The sequence below is a fragment of the Chelonoidis abingdonii genome, chromosome 2, assembly GCF_003597395.2.
Source record: "Chelonoidis abingdonii isolate Lonesome George chromosome 2, CheloAbing_2.0, whole genome shotgun sequence".
In the NCBI taxonomy this organism is placed as follows: Eukaryota; Metazoa; Chordata; order Testudines; family Testudinidae; genus Chelonoidis; species Chelonoidis abingdonii.
The window spans coordinates 22303924-22328205 of NC_133770.1; the positions used below are offsets into that span (position 1 = coordinate 22303924).

The 24282-nt window shown below is 42.1% G+C and overlaps 1 protein-coding gene across 3 annotated transcripts in view; it reads right to left on the minus strand.

The window, feature by feature from the left end:
* PTPRN2 (protein tyrosine phosphatase receptor type N2) overlaps positions 1-24282 on the minus strand; it is a 1143575-nt gene that overhangs the window by 127625 nt on the left and 991668 nt on the right. For all 3 annotated transcript variants that reach the window (XM_075062204.1, XM_075062202.1, XM_075062203.1), the window contains one exon: positions 785-1000. In XM_075062204.1, coding sequence (XP_074918305.1) covers positions 785-1000 — 216 coding nt within the window. The remainder of the gene's footprint in view (positions 1-784; positions 1001-24282) is intronic.

Genomic DNA, 24282 nt, shown 5'->3' on the forward strand with positions numbered 1-24282 from the left:
TATCTATATAAAATAGCATTCCAAATGTTTTGGGGCACCAGACATGTAGTTGCAGGCAGTTAACACCTACATTCTCAGACAGGTAACTAACCAGGAAATAAACACTGATTATCCTAACGAAACCTCAAAACTAAGCAGTTGTTTCTTAGCCAAATGCTTTAGAACCTACACGCTCAATATTCCCATTGACTTCTGAATTATTTCAGAAGATTCGCCTGAAATATCATCGTGTTACTTGGCACACATCTGCTTCTATTATGCTCATAGAAACAGTCCTCGGTTTACCTCCCCATCTATCAGCATTATATTTCACTTTATCTGAATAAGGGCAGAAGGTGACCACAGATCGGGTCAAAGGCTCCTTTCATATCAGACCCTGAAGAAGTCGATGATTCAAAGACACAGACATCTTTTGATAACTAACAGTGTAAGCCATTCCTCAGACCTGGTGAAGAGTTTGGCTCTGAAGGCGGGGGAGGGGAAGTGTTGTTTTTTCGGAGAGTTCCAATGGCGACTATTTTATGTTTCTAATTAGACGCACGTGTCCAGCAACTGCAAGAATTGGCTAAATTAATAGCCCACTGCGAAAAGTGGTTACAGTGTGTCTGCAGGGATATTACTACGGACGCTCCGAGCCAGCATTGTAAAAAACAAAAAACAAAAAAAACACACACCACCTCCTCAACTATGAATAACTGATCTCTCCCTCTTGGGGCTGATAAATAATCTGTGTTGGAGGAAGGGGGAATAAAAAGCAAGGGCTGGAGGCACAGCCCGGCCTTACCTGGTAAGCAGCAGTGGCATCTGAGCTGGTGTCAGTGCCCAAGGCAGACAGCTTCTCTTTCAGCCTGTGATGAGACTGATGGCGGAGGCAGTAGAGGACCCCAGAAGCAACGAGGACCCCAATAATGCAGGCAATGGAGAGAAGGGTGAGGATGATGAATTTGGTGGAGTCTTCGTCTTCCGCGGCACGATGAGGGAGAAGCTTCAGTTTGCTTTTCTGTTGGAGAGAAAGAAGCAACGACTCAGCATTTGCTCTAGAAACTTCAGAGACACAGAACTTGCCGCTGGAGGGAGGGAAAAAACACTTTTAGCTCTGCGGGTTTACAATGATGTCAGGAAAACACACCACATGGGCACAGATGCAAAGTTTCAATCAAGCACCAACCATGCCAGGATGGAGGGAACCGGGCTCAGCAGAAACCAATGTGACCCACAAAGATGGAAGTGTTATTTTTGGCGTGTTAATGTTAAGACCAAAAATAAAAAGGAGAGTACATCCCTGTCTCCCGTACCTTGTTTCATAACTCTGTAAACATTTGCATCGCTAATAGACTGAGAAAACATCTTGCGATCCTACCACAGGGTAGTCAGAAAAAATATTCCCAACAATAATCACTTCACGTCTGCAACAGTTGTCTGAATCGTAGACGGCTTTCTTTCTGTTTTTGTTTGTTTGTAGTTAACCTGGGAGAAGAAATCCCTCCAACTGAACGACCAGCCATCCTGAAAACTGTTCAGCTTGCTTTTAAAACAACAGTGGTCACAGCCAGTCCCTCAAATCACCAACAGATATTTTAATTTTTATTTGTTGTTACTGTACATGGGGTAGGGTTGTTATAAACAAACATCCATTTTTCCCCCTCTAGAGTGAAAAACAAAACTACAAAACAAGAAGTAGGTGCCTTAACTATGTCTTCTGTAGAAGATAAAAAAGTAACAATTCCAAAGTCCTCCAGATTTTGGGGGGGGGGGGAGGGGGATGGGGAAGCAATAGGAGAGAATCCTTCTGGTGCATTTCACTTGTCTCCATGTGCTAAAAAGTTGTTCAATAATTTCCCCTCATTAGCTTCATTATAAGCTATATTAGCAACAATTAAAAACGCAACATGAAAATGAAAAGACCAGGCACGCAAATTGCAGCAAGACTCATTTGGCCAGCATTCCCCTTTTCACAATTACCAGGGAAATGAATTGAAAAGCACGCCCCTGCCTCAGTCCTGGTTGCTACAAGATGAGAACAATTAGCAAACTCCTTTCCACCACCTAATTTCGCGTGGTAACAAAATGGATTTTTCCCCATGAATGCCTAGCCGGCCTATTCATTATCTCTCCTCTATTAGTAATTTTCTGCTCCGTATTCAGATAGCCAGCTCTTAATTTCCTCCTGTCTTGCAGTGTACACAGTGGCTCTTATGTCAGGCCCGGTCCATTTTTATCTTGTAATCATAAAGGCCACCAAAGCAATTATCGCAGGTCTTGACTGTAAAAGCTTGTCATTAATTAGCCTCCTTCCCTTCACAGTGCCGCGGATTAGCTGGAGCTGGGGCTGAGTTAATGGAAATGCAGGTTCAATAAGACTTCCAGATTTTCTTGCCTGGCTGCGCTGAGCAGAGGAGGATTGTTAGGTCTGTAAGCCCCGGGAGCTGGAGTGAGGGGATGGGGGCAGGAGCGGGGATGAGCACACAACGGGGTTGCAGTGCGTGTGCGGCTGCAAATCCCCCTCCCGCCAGCAGCGCTTACACTGCGCGGCGGCTACCGGCTTTCGCTCCCCGCGCTCCCGCCAGGCCGCAGCTGCTTCCTTCCCGGGAGAAGTCACTCCCGCGCTGCCTGCCCCTCCTCCAGCCCGCACCGCACCGCACCGCCCAGCAGCGGCTCGGCACCGGCCTGCGGCGAGCCCAGAGCGCTAGCGGCTGGGCAGGGCCAGGCTCGGTGCTGGGGGCAACAGCCGCGCGCTCCTCCTCTTTCTCCGGCGCCTGATCCGCCGAGCGCGACACCTGCTAGAGCTTCTCCACAGCCCCCCGGCGCGGGGTCCCGCCCCTCCCCTGAGCCGCAGCCAGCCCGGCTCCCTGCGCGGCCTGGCTGCGCCAGCCGGAACCTCCCGCCCCAGCTGCCTCCCCGGCTGAGGCGGCCTCTCACCTGCCGCGCTCGGGCCACCTCTCCCTGCCCCGGCGGGAGACCCGCCTCTCCCCCGGCTTCTCAAAGGGGGCTCGCGGGGAGGAACGAGCCCCGGCTGGCGACAGGCGAGGGCAGCTCCAGGCCGAGGGAACCGATGCCCGCTCCGGGCCCTGGGAATCAGCATGTCAGCGAGCGGGGGAGAGATCGGGCTCTGCAGCCAACGGGCAGGTTCCCGGGAACGCCAGCCCGCCGCTCCTGCGCTACGGGACAGCGATCTGCCGCGCCACGCGCTGTCACCTCCCATCACAGAGCGAGGTGTTTCTCCAGGCGGCCCGGCCCGGCCATCAGCAACGGCCACCGGAGTGCAACAGCCCTGCCTCCCTGGCAGCGCACACCGCCAACCCAGAGCCAGCCACGGGGCCCGCCAGCGCCCCAGCCGCGCGTTCTCCAGCAAGAGGCCACCTGCCGACTCTTCCCTCCAGAGAAACTCTGGCCAGCAAATGCCACGGTCTTATTAACCAGCGGCGTGAGGAGCGTGCCCCGCACAGCACAGCATCCAGGGACACGCAACGGCCAGGTCCCTTCTCTGCCGACGGCAGAATCGATCCCTACAGCTTGTTTTCCAACGCCCTGTCCAATTAGTTTTAAAAGTCTCCGCTGTGTGCAGGCGCACAGATCAGCCCGACTACGTAGCCACTTAAAGGGACACCACCAACAAATCCAATCGATTAACAAGAAAGTTCAAAGCCGTTTCAGACACTGCCCTGAATCCCCGTCAGTTTCTGTGGTTTCATAAAAACATTTTTTTAACGATCTTATCTCCTCTGTTGCTGTGTCAAAGACACCCCCCCCCCCAAACAACAGGGGAAAGGACTATACGGGAGAAAGATGAAAATAACCAGGGAAGGTGCTGTCAAATAGCTTAAGTAAACAAACTCAAAAAATGGACAGAAATATCTGCCCCTTTTCTGATTTTCTACATGAAGGTGAAAAACAACGGACACCTTTAAAAAACAGTCGTTTTTGTTTGTAATTGTTAATTTTGTATATTGGAGTAACACATTTCTAGCCCGCTCTGTGGGTCTGCGGATTTAGTTTTCAAATGCTCTGCTAATTTCTATTAAAATAAGCCAGGGCTTGAAATCAAACGGAAGAGTACACTATACCTGCGCCAAGGCATATCTTTCAAATATGCACGGAGATTTCTCTACTAGAAGCATGAACAAGGCACAAGGGCTATGTATGCTTCTAAAGAATCACATTGGTGAATATCATTTCAAAGCGGATGATGTAAACCTCCTCGGTATCAGTTGGGACGGATCCAATTACACGGCACTGGCCCATCTGAAATATTCTGCAATTAAAAGGGTCAAATAAAAATCACAGGAACCTCGGGCTTTAAGAAACCTGGCCATACTGATCCTTTCCACCAGGGAGTCTTGCTTAAAAATGCAGGCGTCGCTGTTGTCCATTTACTTGGATTTGAGGGTGGGATGGAAGCTTCCATTACTCTGTCATAATTTCTATCTACTTAAATTCCTTAAGCGTCACCTCTCGGGCGGCTCCTTAAAGGAGAAAGTCATTAAGCCAAATCTTGCTCGCCTTTCCCACACGAGTAATGCCTTGATTTCAGGGGGGGCTAGTCTCCTAGGGCAGAGCAAGATTTGGTCCAGAGCTGCTTCTCCCCAGTCACCTCAATGCCAACGTTTCTCCTTTCGGTATGTTGCAGTTCCGGCTGGCATTGCTTTAACCCCGAGAGACCTGGGCTCTGCTCTCTCTCCTGCGGTCGCTGTTCTCCCCATAAACTAACGCGAATAAGAGCTACAACACGGGAGAACAGAGATGCAGGCACCGCTTTCGCTGCAATGTTCCCATCCAAACACCCGACAGTCACCAGGCTCTAAATGCCCGATCTCGCTCACCCTGAAGTCACTTGCTGCTCCCCTATTGCGAGCATGAGCGGCCCCCGGATTATCCGAAAAATTAAGTTTATAGCATTGAAAGTGGGAGATCCCAGACTCCTCGATCCGGAGCGCGGCGTAGCACGGGGGAGGGGAGGGAGAGCCAATGTCTGGCTGTTGGAGAGGCAAGTGCTGTTAGACACCATGCTTTAGCCATCCTTCACAGTAAGGAGTGAGCGTCACCACAACGCAGACTGTTGGAGACGACATACGGCCTAGCAGAATTAGAAGGTTTACCAACTTTGAAGTTTAAAAGGCGCTAAAGTGAAATCGCATATACAAGGAAAGGAAAGAATGACCTGGGTCGGGCCATCCGTTTACAAACTAAACTAAGCTCCCCCTGGCCGTTATAGAAAACCCAGGGAGCTTTGTTTCCAAACTGATGGCAGGACAAGGCCCAATATTAGCAAGTTCTTAAGAACACTTAACTAATCGTCTGCTGACAGGTTTGCTTTTCTAGCAGCATGGCTCTGCAAATGACACCAATTCATATTTAGTGATTTCTTAAAAATATACAAATAAATGATTTCTGATCCCCAGACAATGTGACTCCATAAAATAAGTGCAAGTTGTCTTTTTAGCTTTGTGAGTTTTCTGACTAAAGGTTCAGTTATAAATGATGATCCTGAATTTGACTCCATCTCATACTCTCCCGCCAACTCAGCTCCCATCAGCCAGGAACTTAGAATTTCCCAGTTTGACTAAAACCCTGGATTTTTCTCTGAGATTCTGCAACCAGGCCTCAGACCGGAACAGAACGTCTTGTCAGTCTTGACTTCAAATTGAAAGAAAAAATATTTAAATATTTATGAATTTGACATTTACAGTCGGATGTCTTTTAAAGCAGGACACCTCTCTCCCTCAGCCAGTTCACTTTATTATGGCCTATGTGCTGTGGGGGGTGAGGAGGAGTGAAAACAATGGCTGTTGCATAACAAGAAAACCAAATAAATGCTCTTTTCTTCCAAGGCTTAACAAATCAACCAATTATAGAGGATAGCCATCATTAAATAAATATTAATCTCAGACACATGTAACTATGGATTATCAAAATAATCTATATAACTGGAGTACACAGGATATTACTTCTGATAGATTTTTCTCCTTGGAAAATATTGTAATATTATAGAAGCAGTGGTATATGAAAACAACTGATGATTTAGGAAGTTAGTTTAAATACAAGCATTTTTGAGATTATATCCACTGTACTCATGCTTTTCAATGGTTATGGTCAATGCTTTAAATGCTATAAAAGCACGTATGCATTTTGTCTTAGAACAACATTAGTCCTACTATTTAGATTTAAATCAAAAATATTTTAACTGCATCATTTGTATAAGCTTTTCTAAGACAGAAAAAAAGGGGCTTAGAACCTGAACCTTTGTGAATTTTTTTTTTGCTGGTAAACTCACTGGATTATCCACCACACACTTCATATAAATTGAAAAATGTACAGGCATATTTAAAAGTCACACTGCTATATAACACTAACATAATCAAAAAACAACATATCACTCTATTGTATTATCTAAGAATGCAGCCAGATAGTTATTTGTATCTGTAAGTCTTTATATTTCAAATGCAACGCATGTTTGTAAATATTTAATGTACAGTTTCATGTACATAAGTTCCCATGCCGATGTTTGGAATGCGGGGGAAAACACTCTGAAGCGATAGAGTATGGCTCATACCTGGTGATGTAAACCTTCCAGATATATCAACACCGTTATAATTTATTTATTTATTGCTTCAGGGTAGAAGGTCAGATTGTGAGGTCCTTACTGAAGTTAATGGGATTTTTGTTCTAATTAAAGACGGCAGAATTTGGGCTACAGCTTGCCAATCTCAAAAGTTATTTCTAGGTTGAGATAATACCTACTAGTCTGCTAATTATTCTGTTTTTCTGATAGTTTGAAAGAAAAAAGTACTCATTAACATTCATTTTACAAAAATATAACTTACTATATATTTCCTGGAAAACTTTGAATTTTTTAGCTGGAGTCTTTAAAATTTGAGCGTTGTGTCTAGGTTATATATTAAACAATTCATTTCTGAGCATAAATAAAAATGAAAAACAAACTACTTCATAAGCAAGGGCATAAAACTTTAGAATATGGATTTGTCTTAAAATATTACAAAGTTAAAAATTTGAGTGCTGTTTTTAATTTGGAATTCACTACAGAATCTAATAAATGAGAGAAGTGAGGTGGAAATAATCACGTATTAATTCTCTGCATTACAAAATCTTTTCAGGAGCTATTATCAGAGCAAGAAGCATTGTGGTTTGGATTCAGGGTGGGAGAAATCCTTTGTGCAACTGAAAGCTATTGTTCCTCTGTGCAGATGAAATTGTACTTGCAAATCTGCCATTTGTGGAGGGGTGGGAGGCAAGGTGCTTGGGCAGAAGAAAAGAATTATCCAAGAAAATAATTATTCTTAACAATAAACTTTCCTGAAATCAAATTTAGGTTCAGCGGTTTCAAGAAAGGATCTGTTGCTAAGATTTTCAGGAACTGACATTAAAATAAAACAGATGAATAGAGATTTTTTATCATCTTTTTAATACTGGCAACATAATGAGGGAGAATGGCTGTTGGTTCAAAGAAATCTGAAACTCAGAACTGATTTTTAGTAAATTCCCCATGTAGGCTGGTTAGGGTGCAGTTTGAGAAACATGTTAAGTTTTGCTAAGTAGAAGAAAACAGATGAACAACTCTACAACAGGACAAACATGGCTACCCTCCTAAAAATATACTTGCAGGAAATTTTCACAAGATATTTGACTTCAGTAAAAACAAGACTCAACAACACCACCACAAAGGATAATGATTCTCTTTCCTCTTTTTTGTTGGCTCTTGCTTGTCCCATTTACACTTGCACTCAGAAGCAGTTAAATCAGAATAGCAGGGCCTGATGGTTTACATTTTCCATGCACACAGTGTTGTTTACTTTGGATACCACAACTCAAAGCTCTATAATAGACTGTATTTGTTGGTGTTTTAAGGTACTTTTCTTTAGTGTTGGCAAGAGATTTGTAGATAAAGACTCAGCTCTCCTCTCATCCGACCCTCCCCTCTACCACTCCTCTAAGAAGTCCTACTTGCTGCTAGGATATTGCTTTAACATCACTTTCAGCAGATGTCAGTTCATCACCTGAAACGAGGTCAATTTAACGCTTTGACTTGGGCGACTGAGATCGGATGGGAAGGTACTTTTAGGCTTCTGTCTCTACATAGTCTCTACATAGGAGTCGGAAAGATTAGACAAAATCGACAAACACAAAAGGCAGATGGATTTCTGGGAACTCCAGCTTATTCAAATCACTGAGAAAGGTCACTGCAAAGAGCCACAGATCTATTCATTTGAAGGGGCACGATGATCCTTCCTCAACCTTCAGCACCACAAAGCACTCTGGAGCTTCTCTATACCTTTTAGTGGGATTAATATCCCGAACAATGACTGAATAAAATCAAGAATTCAGCAAGTTCAAAGATCCCTTGATCAGTAGCAGATACTTTCCTCTCCTTTCTTAAAGGCAATACACAGAAGTGAAGTTTTTGGTTAGATTTAAAAACACACAGTTTTTAATGTAAGAGATGTCAAAATACCCAAAATAAGTTTGTGGAATGGAAGACACAGTGTTGAGAAAGGTGAAATTTGGAGAGCTTCAATATTTGCTTTAAGTGAGTGACACAAAAACTGCAACAGAAAGTTTAGGCGTTGTTGAAGTAAGAAGCAACCAGGATGTTGTAAAGATAACCAGGAAATTGAACGGAATACATGTTTGTACAGAATGTGCGTATACAAGATACTATGATTTGCCCACTTTGTCTTGGAGATGCCAACAATGTAAATAACGAAGAGGAAGTGAAAGAAGTGGGAAACCATAAAGGAAAGAGGAATGGGTCCAAACTTTAGTCCCCATTCTATAAAGACTCGACTAACTAAGGAGCAAATGGGAAAAGACAGATGCACTGGGTGCAGTGACTGGAAAATTTAACTCCCCTCCTTGTGCTTTCCAGACAGAGTAGAACAGATAAATCTAGGGATTTATGCAATATGTCCCAGGTAGGGTTGTCAGAGCCAGAACCAAAAGGATGCTCAACCATAGCTGAACTCAATACAATACGTTCAACAAGAACATAAGAAGAAATCTCAGACTTCGCGAATGCTGAACTAATGCTGATTTTGAAGGCATCTAATTTAGGAATTAAACGGAATGCCTCTTTTGAATGCCAACATGAGATACTGTCTATGGATCGATCCTACACTGTCAACATACACGGCGCCATTGGAATAATTTTATTGTGGCAATGGCCCATCCCACAAGGTATCAGATAACCATATACAGTTTTAGATGACAAAAATAAAAATGAAAATTTACAACAAAAAAATCTGAGACCAACTGAACATCCGATCCATTGCTGCACAATTTGCAGCAACTTTTGGTTCTACTAGCTATAGATTTGAAAAGCATTCCATTCATTTTCAAAAAAAGGTTTTCCTCGATTTTTAACACAAAGAGAGAGGCACAAACTTGAAGTGGTTAATGTAAGAAACAGGAATGGAAAGTAAGTGTCCTTCATCCAATGGGCTCTGAGAAAGTGGTGCTGATGGTGGGGGAGGAAGGCAGCCAACAAATCGGAGTGGTCACCCTTCCAAACTCTCCAATTTAACGGCAAACACGTTCAACCAGAAAATCCAAATGGAGAAGAGGAAAAGACCTCTTGACAGGGGAGAAAGGGAGCATTTTAAACAATGAGCAAACAGAGTAGACGGCAAAGTAGCAGCATGCACTCTTTTTTCTTTAACTTTCGAGCTCTTAAAAATATCACACAGAAACAATGCGGGTCACAGGGTCGAATCACGAACCCTGCCGTGCTACAGTTACAGAAAGTGGCTTTCACCCTGCGGTAAAACCCCGCCGCGGCACTGCCCTTTGGCACCCTACCCCAGTAACGGGCTGGGTTGCAGCCGAGCGAGGAACTCAAACTGGGCTCTGGCCGGCCGTCCCAATCAGGCATGCAGCTTGCAGCACAGCTCCCAGCCTGTTTTCAGACCCGGAGCCAACGACGTTTATCGGTTTGGATAAAAAGAGGTTCCCCCCACAGCCTCCCCTCTACAAACACTAACCACACACATAAACACACCGACCACCTGGGGTTCAGCCCAACCCCCGGCAGCTTTCGCCCAGGGACAGCTCAGACTGTCTTTTACCTGATGCCATTGTGCGCTTAGGGCTGGAGAAGGCTGCGGAGGGCTCCCGTCCTGGAGGGCTAACGCGCACCACCTGGGCGAGCAATCCTTCTTCTTTGCCAAACTTCTCCATCTCCCCCACTCCCTCCTCACCAGACACAAAGGCTCGCGGAGGGCCGGGCTCGCCGCTGTGCCAGTGCGGCTCGGCTGCAGCCTGCCCAAGCCCCCATGAGCGGCAGGCGGTGGAGGAGGACGGGCGCTGTGGCTGTCCCCGCGGAGCTGTCCATCACCGTAGGGCGCTAGGCGTGTGCGAGAGATTCCGGAGCGCCCGGCCTCTGCCCCTCCTTATATTCGCCCGCTCGCAGCCCCTGTCGGCTGCAGCACATGGCCCATCCACCGGTTACTATAGCGATGCCTCCTCTCCACATGTTGCTGACAGCAATTGGCTAAGGAGGCCTGGGCCGTTAATAAACCCTTCGCCGGAGTGAGACTATGAATGGACATTGGCTTTGTCACTCATTTGTAAAGCTGCTTGGGGTTTCTGCTCCCCCCCGCAATATTTTGTGTGCCACTCTTGCAAGATGGAAGCGGAGGGGAGAACAATGAGGGAGTAACGAAAAAAAAAATTAACGCCAAGGAAAAACTAAAGATCATTTGCATGAAAATAACGCAAAGAAATTTGCATCCTCTCCTCTTGCAAAGACTTTTCCCTAGGGACCCCCCAATAAATAATAAAATAATAATAATTGTTATTTAATAATTAATAAAGCACAACCACAAACAAAAAGAAATTCACTCAAACTTAGGTTCTATAAGGTCATCCCAAAATGATGCATCTAAATATTCTGCATTAAAAAGATAGCTTTAGTAAACTGTAATACTTAAAAATATCTTAGTTTATCATTAATTTTGAGCTTAGGCTTCTCCTCACTTTAGCAAAACTGTTTGGACAAATAACTCTAGGGCCAGTGTGTTTGTAGAACTCTTAGCTAATAAAACATGAATTATTATATTATTTATAATAATAAAGGCACTTAATTATTCATAATCAGAGACGCAAGCCCTTTTGTGCTAGGGGCTGTACAAACACGCAGTAAAAGGGCACTGTACAAAGGACAAAGGACATTGTTTAGAGAACTATTAAGTTATTTGTTTACTCAGTACTCTGCCAACTTGGATAGTTACATTGTTTTTTTGGGAGGTGTCCAAAAGCATAAAAAAATGACACTCCCCAAACGTTAGCGGCCTAACTTACACTCCAGTAGGCTTAGTAGGAAGCCTCCTAGGTTAAACCGAACATCTGTTTGCAGAGTGCGCTTGAAAGCCCCACAGCTGCAGCAAACAGGAGAAGAAAGAAGCTGGGGGGAAAGGGGATCTTGTCAGATGCAGCTGACAAGTCTTTGGGAGGGCTCTTTAGTCTCTCCTGCTCTCGAAACCCGAAGGTCCCCTCCCGCCTCCCCTCGTCCATTGTTTCCCTCCTTGCTACGACAGCTGGAGATGGCAGGCCCAAAAAGGGCAAAGCGAGTCCTTCCCTAAAGACCCCTCCTCTGCCCCTTTCGTGGGGCCCCCAGCTGCAGGAGGAGGTAGCCGGGCCTCGTTCCTACAGCCCCTGCAGCGCTGCCTTCTCCAGTACCGGACCCAGCTGCAGAGGCCAGAGAGCCGCCTGCTACGCACAGCCCCACCGAGAGGCTCCTTTCGCTGCGCCTCCCCAGCCAGAGGGAAGCACATCCTGAGCTTTCCCCACTTCCTTCACCGTCACAAATCTCTGCCCTGAGTTCTTCCAATGAAACCATCGCAGGATTCCCCCATCACAGCCCCCCGAGGCCAGCCGGGAAGGGCAGATTCGCAATGTGGGGTCGGGTGCTGCCACACCCAGATACGCTTCGAGGGGGGTGAGAGGAGCGGAAGGAGGGCTCACAGTGGGACTGTCTGAACGAGGCTGTATGTGTCTCACTGAACAGACAAACCCCTCCTCGCCCGAGAGAGGTTTTACGTTACTCGGGAACAGTGAGCGAGGGCGCTTGAGCTGTCCCCGCCCTGCCTCCCGTCACTCTGGGCAGCTGTGCTGAGCCGAACTCACAAGCACCAATATCAGTTCATAAGTACAAATGTCCCCTCCCCCACGTGTGTTCACACACACACATTACTATAGACACACACCCTGAACCCAGCACGAGCTGCCGCCGGGCTCCCCTCCCCCCCAGGTGCTGTGGAACGCGAGTCACTCCATTTCTCTCTGCGGCACGTGGGGCTGAAGCGGCGATGACGACACCAGGAACGGGGGGGTGGGGGAAGAACATGAAGGCGATGATGCCGCTCGGAACGAGCTCCCCTAGCAACGGGGGCCGGTTCGCCCCGCCCCGCCGCCGCGACAAGTGGCGCGCGGGGGGCCGGGGTCCTGCCCGGGGAGGAGGGGTCACGCCTCGGTGCCCTGCCCGGGGAGAGCTACCGCCTCGGAGGGAGCCGGGACGAAGAACCTGCCCGGGCTACGATCTTTCAAGTCTCCCGCCCGGGTGGAGGCAGCTAGGTGGGGGTGTCCGTGTCCGCCCTGCTCAGGCGGAGGCGGAAGATCAGAGGCAGCGTCGCTAGGGGCATCGCTGCCGCGCTCTGGGGAGCCGCGCCGGGAAGCCCTGGCCTGGCTTTCCCTTCACTTTGCGCTGCTGTGTCCACACACAGCCCCAAAGGGAGGGAGTGGGCGGCAAGCAGCTACATTCACCCCCTCCACCCGCCCCGTGACCTTTCCACTCGTGCCTGTGGGGAGGGGAAGGGAAGCAGACCAGTTCAGCAGGGGATCAGGTTTGGTGGGGAGGGGAAGGGAAGCAGACCGGTTTGGTCGGTGGGGATCAGGTTTGATGGGGCAGGGAAGGAAAGCAGACCAGTTTGGTCAAGGGGGGATCGGTTTGATGGGGGAGGGGAAGGAGAACAGACCAGATTCGGTTAGTGGGGGATTGGGGTTGGTGGGGAGGGGAAGAAAAACAGACCAGGTTCATTTAGTGGGGGATCGGGTTTGGTGGGGAGGGGAAGGGAAGCAGACCGGTTCGGTCGGGGGGGATTCAGGTTTGATGGGGGAGGGGAAAGAGAACAGACCAGATTCAGTTAGTGGCGGATCAGATTTGATGGCGAGGGGAACAGAAGGGAAGCAGACATGGTTTAGTCAGTGGGGGATCTGTTGGATAGGGGAGGGGAAGGAGAACAGACCAGTTTCAGTTAATGGGGGATCGGATTTGGCTGGGAAGTAGAAGGGAAGCAGACCTGGTTTGGTCGGTGCGGGATCAGGTTTGATGGGAGGGGAAGGGAAGCAGACCCAGTTTGATCAGTGAAGGGATCGAGGTTGATGGAGAGGAGAAGGGAAGCAGACAGGGTCTGGGTGTGGAGGAGGGAAAGGGGGAAAGCTGGGTTTGGCTGGGAGGCGAGGTAGGATTCAAAGAGCCACAAGGTGAAATGGGCACTCTCCTCCCCAGTCCCTGGCATGCAGCAACGGGCCAAATGCAATTGCAACAGGCCAATGGGAGCATCTCCTGCTTTGCTTTCAAGAGTCCATCCTGCGCCCGGGCTGGGGAGTTCCAAGGCTGGGCTCTCACCCTGGGACGGGGATGTGGGGCAGGACTGTGAGGCAGAGTGCGCGGCCCTCACGCCAAAGCAGGGTCGTGAGGGTAGAAAGCTGGGGATGTGGGTTAAAGCAGCTTAGCCCCTTCACACGAGAGAGCCCGCAGAGCTGCCAGCTGCGGCCTCCCTCCCTTCTCCCCCAGGGAGCAGAGCCTCTCCCTGGAAATCCTGCAGCCCGCTCTCCGAACATGCCATGTGCAAGCCGCCTCGGCCTGCACAGCACTGACAGCACAGCTCAGCCCCAGTGGGGGTCCTACACTTCCCGCTGCAAGCTGCTCCACTCTAATTCTGGCTGTTGTGCAATCTACAAGACAGAGGAGCTATTACTGTAATGTACCAACACAGCAATATCTGTACAATTATCGATTCACAATCAAAGGACTTCGCTGGTTTTCTAAATGGCAGGAGAGCAATTCATTGGGAGCATGGTTCTTATCATATACTTCCTCCCTACAGTCTGCGATCTGCAGCCAGCGTCTTGATTGTTATCTGCTCCTAGCCACTAAGCAAAGAAAGCAAACAAAATAAGAAGGCAAACCATGTCTCCACAAGCACTATCATCACCACATGGACAGTTCATTTAAACCCGTAGGACATTTGGAAAAGTATTATTTTAGATGACTACACTAAGGTTGGGTACCATTTTCAGAAAGAACGCACGCACGCGTTCATTTTTAGATGTAAGATTACCATGTATATTTACAGAACATGACTTTTTAGGCAATAATATTTTCAGGAAGGGCAAGAGGTAGCCACAGGGTGACTATTTCAACCTGACTACCATCACAATACAATGGAAAATGCTTAGATTTCCAAAGATGAATGCAAACTCATTTACCTATCGTCTACAGATACATTTTTAGCACATATTACACATTCATATTTTGTTAATATATGTCTTGAACATGACATTTTTAGTCTTCTCCTATCATCATACTGTTCTGGTAATATTGTCATAGCATACACGATTGCCTCACTAACCTATATTTTTTAAACTCAGAGATAAACGGACCTGTCAAGGGACTTCATTAAAAGGACATATTTGTCTTGTGCAAATTGATCCTTTTAGTGAACTGTTTCAGAAACTGATAAAGAATTCTGTTAGCATTGTAGCTTATTTTCCTTATTTACAAATCCTTTAATTGTTGTTTTTAGGGAAAATATTGCATATTTTCAAAATCATTAGACAATACATTATTTGAACACAAAATTAACTTGGCATTAACTTTCAGTACCATGAAAAAAATGGGTATCTTAAAAATATTTATTTGAATTACTTTTTTCAAATAATGACATCTTCGGACTTAATTTAACAATAAACCAGTTTATATGATTCCCATTATTTCTTTGACATAGAAGAATGTTAAGCATGGGGCAAAACATAACTGAGATATATGTTATATAGATTTAATACTTTTCATGTAGAATAAATAATGAACGTATTATTCATTTAAAACAGGATGTTTTGTCAGATATAATAAACATAATATAAACATGTTCAGTCTATGAGATATAAATTATCTGAACAATTTAAATAGTTTTAAATCATTTCCATATATGATGCAAAGCTGTTTTTAAGGCATGTTCTGCAGTTATTTGTAAAACTTAATGTTCTGTAATAAAATCTCATTTTTGATTTAAGGAACCCAGAACTGCCATATAAGATATTTAAGTGATTTAAATATACTAAATTATCTGAGAAAATGTATTTTTAAACAAGGTGAAAGAATGACATCAGCAATAGTTTTGTCACTAAACATTATTTCTTGTTTACCTGGAATGAACTTAATTTCTAAATGAAAAACAAACATATTTGAGACACAGTCTCTATTTTTATTAAATAAAACAAATACTAATATTTTGAAAGGTAATGCAGGCTAATAGTCATTCAGATTCCAGAGCTGTATTTGAAATATTTCTATATTCAAAACAGTCAGGATCTCAAATTTAAATATGAACATTTTGGTTACATAAATCCATTAAAGTTATAGAACAAAAAATTATGTTTAGAAACAAACATCTAACATTCCAACAATATTAATAGTTGATTACTGTATTCTTAAAATTGCATTAAAATGTTTCTTAACTTTTCATTACTTCTATTACCATAAATCTCACTACAATGCTATATTTTAGATTTTATTATATACTAGTGAAAATGCACACATGAGGTTTTGCATTAAGTATACTTCTCTCTCCATAAAGGAAGTCTGATAGTGCCCTAACAAAACAACAAATGAAAATAAATGATGCCCTATCTTTGTTTAAAAGTTTTGTCTAACATTCTTTGGAGCCTTGTTATTTAAATGCAAATCCTAGTATGCTGCATAGGCTTTACAAAGATATTTTCTGTCCCTGAGGATTTTAGGATGAATCAGAGCTGAATTTCATTCATTCCCAGGAACAAAAATTCTCTTCCAAATATTTGCTTCAGCTTCGTATGCATCGTGTACACTCCAGTTCTTCAATGTAAGTAATGTTTACCTTACTTTGATACATGTCCATGCTAAGAGGAAGATAGATACTGTCTGGAATTAAAACATTAAGTCTCCAGGAGAGAAAAGTCCATTTCCAAATTATGTTCCTAGGATTAGTTTTTAATTCACATTTTTAAGTGCCATAATTTAGTGAATTTTATACACTATACTAGTAGAACAAAAAGTATCTCTCTTCTTTTCTCTTGTGCTTTGAAGAGCTGCACAGAGATACTTCCCACACCCAACAACTCCAGTGCTCTTACCTTAACATTAAAAATATGATTTGATTTTGGTTAAAATTTGAATCTAATTAATCTATTTTATGTTTTTCAAACAATCCACTCAGTTCAAGCTGGATATTCTACTTCAGAAACAGTTAAAAAGAATAATTAAGAGGGTATTTTACACTCCCCTGCCTTTTAATTTAATGGAATTAATATAATTTCAACAAACAAAACAGCTTTTATGGTTTCATCTGAGCAAACAAACTTGGCTACAAATTTCAATAGTGATTAGTTCACTCTCAAAAATTGTGTTCACATTGGGGTTTTTGTTTGTTTGTTTTTAAAACATTAAAATATGAGAACATTTTTTTCCTTAGTGAAGAGTGAAATCAGCCTGCCTGAAAAAGGGCAAGTCAATGCTAAAGCATGTTGACACTGTCCCTTTGAAAGCAGCATTTTGATAATATATAGTCTGTAGAGACGGTCAGTGGTATAAACCTTGCTGCCTTTATCAATATTTTTAAGCAAGTGCAGGTTCTCTTTTTTGTTGATGTTGTTTGCATGTTTTGTATCATGCTTTTCAAAAATAAGCACAAAAAGCCCATTGGCTATCTTTGATCCACTATGTATAATGGGAACAAAGCCACAGAAAAAAAAAATCCAAGGCAAAGTGCTAGATCATGCTTTTAATATTCAGCCTAATAAAAGACAGCATAATGCCTTAGACCTACATCTGATCACCTTTCAGAAGCAAGGCCACATGGTAAGACAATGGGGTGGTCTTGTTTGTAGTGGTGATGCTCACAAGAAAAATGGAAAGTGAATAGTTCAAGAGCGATTCTCTCCTACAAATAGCTATGCAGTATTATTAATTGGAGACAGAACAGAATATAAGAAATGCATACAAATACGTATTTACTGCATAATTAGGGGTCATGGCGGATGTTATAATAATATGCCATTTATAAGTTTTCAACTCAGTTTGAATTCTTTTGTAATTTCAGGCCCAATCCTGCACACACTCCCTCCCGGTTAGTTCTTTATAAGTCAATGGGACTAATCAGAAAACGCAACAATAAGTGCTTGTAAGATCAGGTCTTATGGTAGTAAGATCAGTATTCCAAGAAAATGTTTATATATCTGAAATTGTAATCACATAATAATTAGCTTTAAACTCACAAATTTAAATTAAAAACAAAAGACATTTAAATTTAAAAATTGTGCTTAAGCTTTAAAATGTGACTTTAAACTTCAATATATTGAAAGTCTGATTTAGCTTTATTAAAAAAACAAATCAAAACAAAAAAACCTGGCCCAGAACCTGTTCAGCAGTGAACTTTGGGGGGGAGGAGGAAGTGTAGATAAATAATTTTATGTTGTACTTTTGTGTTACAACTGAACATGTCTGTCATTGAAACTCCAAAGTTATTAGGATATATTTGAAAAATATTTGTACATATTATGTAAGTAATGTAACTGTAAAGAATGAAGGCAGATGCTAAGTACCAGTATTCTATGGCTTAACACATAACTTCTATTAAAGGACTATCACAGTAATAAAATGTTACTTAAAATTATGCTGTGTGTTTCAATATTTATTCTCTTCTGGACTTCCAAATAAACTTGTTAGGTTTACAAATGAAAAAATATGTTTCTAACAGCCAACACTGCAAATTCAGTCTGAAATTTGCAAATCAAGATGTGTTCTTTCTATGTCTTACATCATTACCACTCTTTCCGGTTCATCATTATCTGATTTTGATAGGCAAAGTACAGACACTTGCCGAGATAAGTTTACAGTAGAGAGAGTTGTTCTTCATTACTGACCTAAATTTACCTCTATCCTATGTGAATCTTATGCTAGCATGCTTGTATTGGTTTTAAATTATTTGCATTATTACTTTAACTATTAAAAGAATTTCTAGAAATAATTATATGGACTATAACAGGAGTTTTTAAACTTCATTGTGTGGACCACATTTTAATATGGAGATTTTGTATACTTTCCCTCCATTAATAGTTGCATAGAGCATCCTTGTGGCAAGTACAGCAATTTCTTAGTATGAAAAAGTAATAGAATAGACTTGAATGCATTTTTATCTGTTTTATGAAGCAGTTTAGCAACTGGAAATAGGCAGGAGTAGATAACACCATGAGATCAACCAGTGCTCTGTAGACCACCTGTAGTCCATCTTTTCTAAGATTTATAATTAATATTCTAACTGTCTAAGTGTTCCTCACTTGGGTCTTGGTTCTACATTGAGACCCACATTCATATTTTGGAAGATTGCAAAGTATTAGCAATATTGACACTAATAAAGATCCCAGAACAGAACTTTAACTGACAATTTTGTTGATGGGGCCACTGCTGCATTGTCTCTAACAAGAACATAAAAATGTGCTCTTTTTAATATAGCTAGTTTTCTGAAGATAAGAACACTTCAAAATAAAGAAGACACCAACCCAAGTGGAAAGGAAAACAGAGAAAGACAGGAAGAGACTTGGTATCTTTCAAGAAGGTTCTTTCCTTTTGCGAGTAGCACAAATCTTGAGGGACTTTTAAAACTTTCTCCCTTTTCTGGCTATCAAGGAGGCAAGGTAACCTTACCTAACTATGCAACTAGGAGTTCTAAAACCTTGATACATGTTATAACAATGGTATGAGAGCAGTTAAGATGAATATATCTCAGCCCCATTGGTTAAACCTGTGCTTTTTGTTTGCACCTGTGGACCCCATGGACAGGGGGAATATTAGTGAGAGGTGTCCACAGTACATTTTAAATCCCCTACACACTTCAGTGCGTGCACACATTCATGCATATCTCACACACACACACACACGCAGTAGATTTTTACAAGTAGCTTCAAAGCAAGGACCCCTCCAGTTCAAATTCCCTTAAAATGAATGACATGTCTATGGAGCTACTGATTTACACCTGGGGGTATGCCAATTTACATCAAATGAAGATTTGTCCCACAGTCTTTTAGCTAAGACTGCTCACTTGGTGGCTGATCTGATTGCCATTGACGTCCCACTGATTTTAACAGAGCCAAAGTCAATGGAGCTATGCTCACTTACACCAACTGAAGTGAGGGCTCCATAAATGAGGAAACAATGGTCTTTGAAACAGCAGGACAAGGGGACAGACTCTGCATTCCTATCACACTCAAAACTCCTATAAACATGAGGAGTTTTAGGAGTGCAAGGAATGTAGGGGCAATGCCAAAGATTGGTAAGATACTTGAAGTGACTGTAAATGCAGACAGAGCCTTAAGTTCCTGCTAAACAATGCCCCTCACATGAAGCAGACTGTAGCAATGGGACTCTCATAACACTGAAGACCTTCTTGTCAGACCTTCTTTTTCCTAACAACCACATTATATTGTTTTTTTTAACTTTTGGGCTGATGAATAAGGAAACTCAGGATACCGGAGAAGTTAGAGATTGTTAAGTGGATTTTTTTTATCCCTTGTTTCTGGAAAATGGATAATCACAAGGGATAATATTAAACGTAAAGGACTTCCCATCATTTGCTAATAAATGTTTGTTAATATGACAAGAATATAATAGCTTTTTGTATCTATATACTTGTTATTTGTAACTGGGTCCTTGATGCAGCTGGTAATTTAAACAAGGCCACTTTCTGCCCAGGGCACCAATTGACCTCAGTGAGAACAGCAGGTACCCAGGGGTGCTAGAACCATTTTTATAATGGGGGTGCTGAGAGCCATTGAACCAAACTGTAAATCTTGTGTATGATGGAAGCCACTTCAAGCCAGGGGGTGGAGCAGCAACCTCAGCACCCATAGTTCCAGCATCTATGCATGTACCTGTGTGGAAAAATCTGAACAGTATTTTGACAGAAAAGAAACTATGCTAATCATAGGTTCAGAAATTGTCCATATTGTGCACATGGTACATCCACAAGTATCTTGACCAGTTCAAGTTTAAAACTGCCAGTAATAATGATGGGTCACGCCGTCGCCATAGTGGGCTACTTCCATGCAGGTCTGAAGAAACTCTTTGAGCTTCCCTTTATGGAGTTTCCTATATAACCTTCTATTGTGAGTTGGGTTTCTCTCCTCACAATAAATTAGAACGGGATCCAGCTCACAAAAACAGCCAGTCCTCTGAAGATCTGCACAGATAACGAGGAATCCATGACAGCCAAGGCTATTTATACTGATCCTTCCAGCCCCTCTCTGATCCTGTCAAGGGGGCTCTTGAGTCATGCTTCCATGGGCTACCCAGCAGGCTGCTGGATCCAGAATTCAGGGTAGACGTTAAGATCAGCCTTAACATACTCATTGAAGTTCTGCAGGGTTGGTGTCACAATGATACCCCCTCCTAAGGCATGAATCCAGAACCTCATGATGCACCATCCTCTACTGGGATTACTGAGTGGTTAGGAGTGGGGGCCAATGATGCAGCAAACTCTTAAGTTTAAACTCTTGCAGGCCACACATGCTTGGATTTACTGTACTCTCTGCTTCTGGGAACAAAGGGTCTGATTGGGCCCCATTCCACTACAAAAGGTAATTGTGCCTTAAAATATTCCATTGTTTAAAATCACTAATGTACTGAAAGCTTTTAAAATTTTATTTATAGCAATATCAATAATAGCAACATTCTAGTCTTTACTTCTTTGTTCAAATGAAAAAGACACTGCTGAGAAAATGACATGTACAGCCTTGTTTTAAGGTTCTGTTTTACTTAGTCATTATTTCCTTAAAAGATTTTTATTTAAATTTTTCAATCTTTTTGCTTCCTCTTTGCTAAGTTAAAACTTGGGATTGATAATATTGTCTACAACTCTGTAGCTCATCTGGTCTGTATCTTTAGTGTGAGGTAGTCACTAGTTATATTAATCTTTTATATTCCAATAAGTCAAAATTTCTTAACCTTTCCATATCTAGGGCCTAGTTTGTCATCTCAAATTCTTTCCTGCAACATCCCTTCATCCTTTGTAACCACATCCTACAACACACTGCTTATGTTGTGGGTAAAGTTCATCCATTTCCAGAAGGTCAAGACAAGGATCATGAAATACTTTAGCCACATTTTAAGACTGCAAATTGGGCCTTAAATTGGACTTCTTTGGTGCATAGGACTTGTTCTGGCCCTCTGAACACAGCTGAATTGAAACAAGAATTTATTAGAATTAATCAAATTTAATGGATTAATGAATAGAATTAATGATTATTAGAATTATTAGAATCTATTAAAATAAGAAATGACAAAAATAAAAAATATTTCCATAAATTGTCATCATGATATTTGTAAAAGATAAAGTACTTATGAAACTACATACGTTTCATTTAATTTATCTTCAGTATATCCATCATTCTACTGCTGAACAAAATTATAAATGAACTGAAACAAACACCATTCTAACAGAAATCTTATTTTTAAAAAATAAGAAAAAAGATCACTCATATTCACATATTCAACTGTGGACCATTGGGTATTATAGAATTAAGCTGGAATAAAAATTTGCAACATATTCAATGAATCATCATTCTATTTTATTAAAAAAATAAACTTTCAGTATGTTGGTTATGCTTGCTCCAGTGAAGAGAGAGGGAGAGAGGGAGGGAGGGAGGACAGGGCTTGTCCTAAAGCTATTTGTAATAGTGCCTTAAAAGACTCTAATGACACTTCATTTTCACCTATGAAGTCAGAGAAGTGTGCAAACGTCAGATGTGGGAGGGAGGTGATATGTGGTGGCAGATGCAACTGTGCTCAAATGAGTCACCAGCGCTTTCCTGCAGAATCAGTTGCAGGTGAGACACAATTCAGATTTTTTTTTTTTTTTTTTTTTTTTTGGTAAATTTGGTTGCTGGCATTCTCCGACAACCTGCCCTGGCATCATGGCCCCATGGTTGAGACACCTTGGACAATATTATCTAGTGTTCAAATACTTGATGAAAAGAGGCCAGAATATATTTCAGATGTTCTCCCACAGCTATCAAGACTGACACCAACACAGATGGGAAAAGGTAACCAAGATGTTGTCAAACACAAAATATTGATGTATACACAATAATAATGTGTACACAAACAAACAGCACTAGGTTAGATGAAAGGAAACAAAAATGACTGAAACTAGGCAGACAGCCTACATTCTCTATAACTGAGATAAGTTTAGCTCAGTGGTTTGAATCTGGATCACTGGAATTAGGAATTCTCAAATTCTAAATCCAGCTATGATATTCACTTTCTCTGTGACCTTGGGCTAGTTTTAAATTCTTCATGCTTCAGTTTCCCCATCTGCAACATGGGGATAATTATACATATCTTCCTACGTGTGGGATATTTTGAGGATTAACTCAATAGACGCTGCTCCTGCTGCTGAGTAAGGCATTTAAATAATGAGTACTCCAAAGAGGATTTATCCTATATGTGGACACAGGGAAGTGCTATTATAAATGAAATTCAGAGTTAGAAACAAGAAAGCAACCAGACATACTATAAAGTTAATTCATATACTAAAGTGCGTTAATGAGATAATTGTAAAGGTGCTGTGTGTTCCTCAAGGACTTTTGCGTAGATAAGCTATACAGCTGGATCACGCACAGGAAAGTGAACATATCTTTTTTTCTATTATCATTAGAGCTAGTCTAAATATGTGCGTGAGGGGAATTGCAAACAAAAAAGTGAAGTAACTTTTCTCCCTGCAAGTTTTTTGTTTAGTCAATATTTTGTTACAATTTTTATTGAAAATTTTCAGTTTTCAAATTTGGACAGGTTAGTATTTTTTCACTCTCATCTTTTCTCCCTCACCAGTTCCCTTGTTTTCTTTTTCCCCGTCCTTCATTTTTCCCTTATGACACTTGCAAAGGGAGAGGTCCGGAGAGAGGATAGGAAAAAAAATTCAACAACAAAAAGTCCAAATCGTTCAGTCTCCAATTGTGCTGGGGAACAAAACTAACAGAATTTTAAAAAAGAATTGTTAAACACTTCCATTTTTTTAAGAAAAGCATTTTTTCCCAGTGAAAGATGTCTATTTGAAAAACAATTGACCAGTTTTAATTATTATTATGATACTGCATCCTGTTTCAGCAGAATGACATTGAGAAAAAGGAAGGATCCCATGAAAGAAAACTCAACTTTCAAGAAGGCATAGGAATACTGGCATGCTGACAGGAATTTTTGAGGCTGAAAAAATTTGCAGTGAAAAGTATCATTGAAGTAATATGCCTTAAAAGAAGTTCTGCTTTCTGATGTATGTTTTGCAGAAGATTTTCAGTCATGGAGATGATTGCAAAGGTAGAAGGCTGAAAGTAGTCAGCACTTTCTCCTAAAAAGCAGTGATGGAGGATTAGGCAAAGGTTGGTATGGAGTTATAACTTTAAAAAATAAATCAAAGGCAAAATACACAGAAATAATTCAAGCTGATCCAAAAGTTCCTGATCTTTAGAGTTTTTAACACTTTTTAAAGTAGAATAGTTTCTTTACAAGTTCATTCTATTGACAAATATTTCTCATAAAAATATCTAATTTCTAATATCTACTGTTTAAAACACTCAGATCTAACAGAACAGCCACATCAACGGCAAGCAGGACCACAGGCCTGCTAAAAACAGTCTTGTGAGAACAAAGTGCAGAGAGATGTACATCCAGACTCCAGCAGAGAGAGCTATTTGTCCCATGTGAGATCAGTTACAATTTGGGCTGTCAAATGACTAACAAAATTAATCGTGATTAACAAAATTAATTGCACTATTAAACAACGATTAAATATCATTTATTTCAATATTTTTGGATGTTTTCTACATTTTCAAATATATTGATTTCAATTACAACACAGAATACAAAGTGTACAGTGATCACTTTATATTTATTTTTGATTACAAGTATTTGCACTGTAAAAAAAATAGTATTTTTCAATTCACCTAATACATGTACTGTAGTGCAAT